Here is an 8,139-nt window from a genome sequence, read left to right on the forward strand (position 1 = left end):
AATGTGTGTACAATACGCGAAGAGACGTGTGATATAATAGATGGGATACACCGCAGCCACGCACAATCTGGCGCGCCGGGAAGCCAGACAGCCCCCTTCTCTCCTTACCACTCTCTCGCATTCCTTGAGAGAGGAGGACGCACGCGCGCCAGCGCATCCCCGCGACTGCGCAGATGCGTGGCGACTAGAGCGCGCCCACAAACCCTCTGCGCATGCGCGCCGGTCACCAAGAAAAGGGCGTCTGCTTCGGCGCTCTCATTCAGTTGTCCCCAGTTCACCCTGCAACAGCGAGCAGACCGCATTTCACGTCCGATCAGCGAGCAGCAGCAGCAGCCAAGATGCCTTCTCTGAACCTCGGCGATCCCTTCCCCAACTTCACCTGCGAGACGACAGTCGGCACCATCGATTTCCACGAATGGCTGGGCAACTCGTGAGTGAATGCCTTTGTCGCGTGTATCCCGGTAACGATTGACTGCGCCGGCGGCTGTGCCAACGCGGCCGGCGTGGCTGCGAGGCGCTGCGAGGGCAAAGAGGGCTTGCGGGACGCGCCGGCAGCGTTTGTATCGCCGCGATCTAGGAGCTCGCGTGTAGAGGAAATACCGCTGAGCCGCAAGCGGGCGCTTTTCGCTGGGCCTGAGAGCGGTGCACGTGTTGCAACGTTAATATGGTGCATTGGTTCCATGTTAGCGCTTCGCTAAATTGTATGTACGCTGCGCGCATACATGTGCCAGTGTCATCTACTTAGTTAGGCCTCAAGCGCTTGTCGAGTCGTTTACCTCAAGTTCTTGCGCATGCTTGGGCAGTTCGCACACCACACCACCTGCACACCCCGATAAAAGGCAATGACCGTTGACAGGCGCTTAAGTCATTTCTAATTAAACGACAGCAGCGCCATGCGCGCAGCGTGTTATTTAAGGTAGCATAAACACGTCACCTGAACACTATAGTCACGCCTCAAGACAGATAAAGCCGCCGATTTACAGCTTAGCGGTATTACCCGCATTCAGATCGCGTAGGAAGATGTGCGCAGCTTTACAAAGCATCTGCTCTGTCACCGAGGCATGCGCTTTGTCCCCAACGCAAAGCTTCGGAGCAAAATGTTTATAGAGTGCGCTGCTGTGTTCCAGCTGCTCGCGCCAAAGGACGAAGGCCACTGCACGCAAGTAACGCGATGCTACGCGCACGCGTTAGCGCTGGGGATCGGTTTCGCCAGGACAGCACGCACATCACTTGTGCATTACCGGTGGAGTCCCCTGCGCGTGCAGCATTTATTTGATTTGAAATACCCTCAGGGCCATACGGGATTATAGAGGGGAGTGGTTATACAAAGTAATACGACAAAACAGAAACATGACACCTAATTTCACAGAAGGTTGTTAGTTATGCAATGTTAGGTATTGCATTCTTGAAATAAACTGTTATCATTAATTAGTGCGGGAATGTGATTCGCCTCGTCGGATGTCCGCGGTAAAAACGAATGAAAATAGGTTTTCGTACTGAAGCATGCTATTCCGACCCTGTGGGCGTGATCCATCCGTGGTCACACCTACTGTGGGGATAAATTAAATTCTTCGCGCAGGTAAGGATGCTGAAAAATTTTAGGAAAAAGACGAAGCGTTCTGCGACGACACGCAAGGGATGGCAGACCTAGACTAGCATTCATGCTGGTTACGCTTGCAGTTCTGCTGTGGTTAGGGAGAACGAACCGATCAGCAGTATTTTGCATCATTTCAAGCGAGTGCGTTAAGTTCTCGTGTACAACCGTTTGCAGTGGCAGCTATTTAAAATCTTAAGTAGCTGCAACAGCAGTGCCTGACACAGCCTGCGTTTTTTTTTTGACAAATACTGCGCGTATACCAGGTGTTTCAGGGAAGGTGATCACTCGTGTTTAAAAGTAGGGGTTTTGAGGTAAACAGAAGCTTTTTCGGCATAGTAATGCTAGCGTTGGCGGACGTCGAAAAAACAGGCGAATCATCTTAACTAGCTAAGTGATTAACTAAATTCTAATAGTTAACCTTTTAACTATTATTAATGGGCACCCGATTTCAGTTAGAGATTTGTAGCCGGCCCTTAATAATAGTCATATCAGTTTTTAGACTTTCGAAAACGCCGTTACTCTCGCCGCTGTGGCACGACAAAATCTGGCTACATTGTGCTAAAATACATGTACTCTCTAAAAGTATGCAGGGAAAGAAACCCCTCCAGTGGTCGTAACTAGTCGAAATAGCCAAATTTTGTCGTGCCACAGCGGCGAGAGTAGCGGCGTTTTCGAAATTCTACAAACTGATATGGCTATTACTAACGGCTGGCTACAAATCTAATTGCAATCAGGTGCCTATGGGTAATAGTTAAAAAGTTAACGATTAGAATTTAGTTAATCAGCTAGTTAAGATGATTCGCCTGTTTTTTGACTTCCGCTAACACTCATATTACTATGCCGCAAATTGCTTCTCGTTACCTCCAAAACCTTATTTTTAAAACATTGGTGATCACCTTCCCCGAAACAGCAGGTATATCATCGACGACACGTCCATTAGTCTCCATGAAGCCCGCACAGGTCCTACCAGTGGTCACGCTGTGTATCAATCTGACGCAGATATTATCAGTAACGCTGGGACACTGTAATTTCAATTCTTTTCATACGATGCATTTTCACTGACCTTATCCGCCGCGCCGATCGGCTGATCTCTGATATACCAGAGGCGTGGTTGGGGCTCAGCCAATGACACGAGGTGAAGAGGAATATAATTGCAACAGAATCGTTGTATTATTCATGGCCTGGTATTGTCACGGAGTAGTTTAAGAGCTTCTAGTATACTGTACTAGTAGTGAGGGGGGCGGGGCGGCGGTGGGCTGATGAGATTGAGATGTTCGAGGGGATAAGGTGGCCCCGGGGGGTGTCAGGACACGGTTAATTTGAGCCCAATGAGACATGACTTTGTCCTGCAGTGGACATGGCTAGGCTGGTGGCAGGAATCAGTACGCTATGTACGGCTCCAACTTGCCCAGAGCGGTAATTTTAATCATTTCAAAGTGCCTCCGTGAGGGCTGGCTGAGCCCTGTTGTCTGTTAGAGACATTAAGAAGCCGAAGGAGGAAACAAGGGCTCCTCGAAGGGACCCTTATATTATGAACTGTTTATGTGACCTGTGCAAGATGGAAACGTTTCCCGTTTCGAACTGAAGCAATAATCTTTCATGCTATGTGCACAATAACAGCACGAAGTTAGGGCAGAACTGCGCGCTTTTATTGCCACACGTGGCGCAACTGCGGATGTGAAATTGCGGATACTGTGTGCTTGTTACGAACTTTCAGCGGTATGTATTGCTTTGTAGAATGTGTACGCACGAACGACAGTGTGGAAGTCAGAGGGCCTGTGATATCAACTTCAGCCAAGTATGGCTCAATGATTTAAGTTCCAGGATGTCAGAGGAGCAAATCTAGCCTAAACTCGATCTTTGTTAACGTGCTGTTAGCTCAACCCGTCCTGCACTTCGCCGCTACTAACGACAACGAGCAAGTTGGTTCGCCAGACCTCCTAAATTGTTTCTGACGAATAACGCGGAGCTGGATAGAAGAAATATTTCTAGACCGGTACTGAATAATCCGAGCCGAGCGCAGGGTTTCATTTAAATCTAAAATGGACGGCACAGAAGTCGTCATGGGGTGTCGCTAGTGTCTCCACACGCGGCCAAACCGAATATGGCACGTGGGCTCGTGATGTCACGTTTGGTGCCGCGGATTCAACCGTGGTGGCGCCAAATACAAATCCGTTTATTATTCTCGCGCGTCTCTTCGCGTCAAAGAAGCGGGCAGAGAATATTGGGGGAAGGCCCGAGTGTTCGACTGCGCTCAAGAAATGAGCCTGTTACTCGCTTCCACTGGTGGTGCCTTTACAAGATCGTCAGCATTGGACATTGGCTTGATTTCTCCGTGTATTTTGACCTCATTCTCCAGAACCGAACGACAAAGTTTACGCGAGTGGAGCTTGGTTGGGTTCGGTTGAAATTGTATGGAGTCCGAGTAGCCCCACTCCGAGCTGCAGTGGGCCGTGGCTGTGGACGAAGCGGCGGCTGCCATTTTGAGAGAGCGTGCTTTCCCGCTGCGCGAACACGCATCTCCTGAAGCCGTTTGGGGGTGGTTTGCACCCCTCTGAGCGGTTGGCGATCGCCGGTTAAGGTGCTCCTTCCTCCAAGCCTCCCCCCCCCCCCCCCCCTTTTCAAGGGCGACCCGTTTCTCGGAACAGGACGCAGAGAATCCCCGCGGAAAAGCATTCCCCAAACCGAGGTCATTTTTCATGCCCGAGTGGCCTTCGGAGCATGGTTGTCATGGCGTGGTCGTGCCTGGGCGCGTGCTGGGCCAACGCTGCCTCACGTTGCCCCCGGCGCGCTTAGGCACTTGTGGGGTACACAGATAGTCCCCCTTGTATGTGGGCAGAAACTCGGCCACGTTTCGGTCCAGGACCCCCTCGCAGCCACACACAACCCAACAAAATTCAATTAACAGCAGCCAATAACGGCAGTCTAGTTTCTGCCCGCGTGGTCTGCATTGGTGTAGTGTGCATTGGTGTCCGAAGCAGGCCCTGCAACGAGTAGAGTCGGCTTTTTTTTTTCTCCTGGCGTTGCGGGTGCTTATTTCTAAGTGGGAGGCGCGCCTCCTGGGGGGGACCCCCCGTACCCTTAGCTACGTGCCTATGCAGAAGGAATAAACAAGTTCAGTGTCGATATACTGCACGTGCCTGCCAGGTGGAGCCCCTAAACATCAGACGACCTGGTAGGTTTTGTGACGTCACACTGAGTATTTCACTGCAGCGATTGCTATTCGCGAGAGGGGCCTCGCATTTGCTTCTTTCTGTTTGGACAATAGACTAACTGCATGGCGTGAAGAGGATATGGCGCTGTTTTCCAACTAACCTTTATTTCTATACCGGGTGTTTCGAGGAAGCCCGCTGCTCATCTTTAAAGATGAGCTTTTTGAGGTGCGAAGACGGCTTTAGCGGATATAATAGTAATACTAGTTTGGCGGATATCAGAAAGCGGGCAAATAATGTTCTCTAGTAAGCTTGGTGACTAGTTTCTCATGGTTCAATTTTAATATGGCGCCGAGCGGTATAACGACTCGAGCGGTTGAAGGCGTTCCCTGACGCCCATTTAGCAAACTTTTTACACGATGGATCGGCTTCGGGCTGCAGCAGCGACGAGCACCGCAGCGCGGACGGGACAGATGTCACGTGGCATGTGGACCATTGAGTGACATACGATGGGTCACCATCGCTTTGCCCTCGCCAAAGGCGCGCGCGTTTCGACATCGCCTCTTTTGGGGCGTGTTGACCAAAATTTCGTGAGGCACAGCGCCGAGGGTCGTCGTGTTTTCAACTCGTATGGCTATCACTAACAGCCGGCTACAAATCTATATTCAACCAGGCGTCTAACTGTAATAGGTAAGGAGTTAACTATTCCATTCTTTTTTATTTCGCACGTTTGCCGTAAAGGCTTATTTTGGATTCACTCTATACTACATAAAGGAAATCTTGTAAGCTATTTTCGTGCAGCAATCGCAGAAGGCTCCTGCTCTTATTGTTGTCGGTCAGCCACACTTGGAGAAAGCCTTTAGTCCCACTTCCTGCAAAGTCCATGTCCTTGAAGCCCTTGTCTCTGCACACGTCCGCAGCCGGTGGCGAACATCCACCTCTGCAGCCGGCGTGGAACACCTCGGGCGAATTAGGTTATGAGGGAGGGGGAATGAGGGCACTTGCACTTTTCATTAAAAAGGATGCTAAGATGGGGAGGGCAGAGCGGGCATCAAAAGAGAGCCTGGTGGGGGATGCATTAGGGTGTGGAATTTGGTGTGTAAGATTGTCTACTTATCTCTGCTCAGCGTTTTCAGCATCATCTTGCGTCCAGTTACGATGATTCACCAGTTTTCTGTGATCCCCCAACGCTGGTATTGCGCGCTGAGAAACATCTGCACACGAATAAGCACTGTGAAAGAAACACTAACGACACACACAAACGCATACTAACGTCTTTCTTCTGCGAAACCATACACAGCGTATACAGCGAATCAAGTTACACCAGCGCGTGAATGCGCAGACATGACAATAACGTGGAAGAAGGAATCCAAATCGGGCAGAAAGCAATCACCGCGTGAAAAACCTTTCTAGGCCGGCTCTTACTACCAACCGTATTGTTCTACCACGGCGACCAGTAAAGGGCGTTGTCGCCGTGCCACGAAGAGGAACTTGTGGAAACTATGTGTAACCACAAGTGAAGATAACAGGGAATGACGATGGGGAGGCGCCCGAGTTACAGACCACCAAGCCGTGCATCAGCTGAAGAAAGTCAAGCCAATAACTGCGAAAAAACGGTGAAAAGGAGCAAAGTCAAAATTAATATAAGGAAGAAATCGCTTGGCACTCGGCGTCAAGGGTTTTTACCTCATAATTTTTAAACATTACGGGCGGGCTTCCCTGAAAACACGCGGTATGTTCGCCGGTATGCGCATACTTGGAGACCCTGTGAACGCGTGGGCGCAAAAAAAGTGGCGCACACCCTTGCCTTTAATCGGCACAGGGTATCATGTTGCAATACTGCGCCACGAGAGACGAGCAGGGGCAAAAGGTAGCGTGGTGGACCCTTTTGCTGCAGAAGTTTAGTCCACCGCGTCGTTCGGATGCACGGCGCGGTTGACCAACTTTCTGCAGCAAGCGGTATACCAGCTGTGTAACATTATATGGCACAACTTAGCATCTCTGTCTGGAGTTAATGCAACGAGAGTACCTTTGTTATTAGCGCAAGGTAAAACCAGAAAAGGTTAGAGTAAAAATGCCTTATTCGTCTTGTTTAGAGGCTATGGTAGGAATACTGAAAGCGTTATAACAGCAGGTTAGACATTAGAGCACCACTCACTCGGCACTGTTTTCCACGGTGCAGAAACGCCCATACACGCACAATTTAACCTTGAACTGGAATAGGAAGCGAAATGAAGCATATTCTAAAAAAAAAGGGTATTGACCCAAACACGCAGAAACATCATTTGTATTTCAGCGTCTTTCACTGCTGGGGTGGGCACTTCGCAAATCTTAAAGCTTTACGGCCGTTCCTATTAACTTTCGCATATTTATAAGCGCTCTGAGCTCTGTAAGGCCCCTCCGGGAATCCATAGCATTCATTGTAAGCAGTGCGAAATAAGACAGTTCATCGTCTCTTATTTCGCGCTATTCTTAATGAATACTTACCAACAAGCTCACTTGCTCATGCTAGACTTGCAGTGCTTACGCAGTTCCTCATTTTAGTGAACGCACAAAAAAAAAAAGAAACTATACGGAGGCAGTGAACAACGTAAAATGAGGGGGGCGCTATCTTGCCATGACCATGAACTGTTGGGAGATAGACGCCTACGATATATGCGAAGCGGCCGACGTAATGTCTGCGTTGACTCTTTCCGAATAGCAGTAACGCAACCGCGTTTAGTTGGTCGCAAAGTATACGTTCCTGGGATGTATCGGTTAGTCGGCCATCAGCGGTGACTCGGGTAAAAACATACACAAAGCGCGTTTGTCGTACATTAGTTACTGTTTAATAAACGAAGGCATATAATTTCAGGTGAAATGAAGGTATGCGTCAAGATCGGTTTACGCCCCAGAAACATCTGCACAGGCAGGCACACCCGCGTGTGCGGCCGACTGGAGTTGGCTTTTTCAACATAGTTAATGCCAATGGTGGCGGATGTCGGAAAACTGACGAATCTAAGTAGCAAGCTGGTTTACTAAATTCTAATGGATTATTCCAACTGTTTAAGATGGGCGCCTGGTAGTAATGAGACTTATAGCTAGACGTTAACAACAGCAATATCAGCTGTTGGCATTTCGGAAACTCTGTTCGCCGCAGCGAAACCACGCATTCTCTCCTGGTGCTCCAAACCGGTACCGCGGGGCCGCTGAGTGCTCGCAGCCACACATTCAAGCAAACGCCACTTGGCGACGCGTGTGTCCCGTGACCTCTAGTTCCACCAGTGTTTCTTGCATCCTTATTACTTTTCTTCTTTTTGTTTGAGAAAATGACCACAAGCGCCACGTTCACGCATTCGCAAGGCCAGGTTGGCACATCTAGACAAAATCCGCTTCTTCTTTTCCTCCAGT

General features: G+C 49.6%; 1 protein-coding gene across 1 annotated transcript in view; it reads left to right on the forward strand.

Annotated features, from left to right (window-relative positions):
* Nucleotides 1–208: 208 nt before the first annotated feature.
* LOC144115630 (peroxiredoxin-6-like) overlaps nt 209–8,139 on the forward strand; it is a gene marked incomplete in the record, with an annotated part of 20,476 nt that continues 12,545 nt past the window's right edge. The window contains 1 exon segment of the mRNA XM_077650056.1: nt 209–430. Within this exon segment, the coding sequence (XP_077506182.1) occupies nt 213–430 (218 nt within the window).

The sequence above is a fragment of the Amblyomma americanum genome, chromosome 1, assembly GCF_052857255.1.
Source record: "Amblyomma americanum isolate KBUSLIRL-KWMA chromosome 1, ASM5285725v1, whole genome shotgun sequence".
NCBI lineage: Eukaryota > Metazoa > Arthropoda > Arachnida > Ixodida > Ixodidae > Amblyomma > Amblyomma americanum.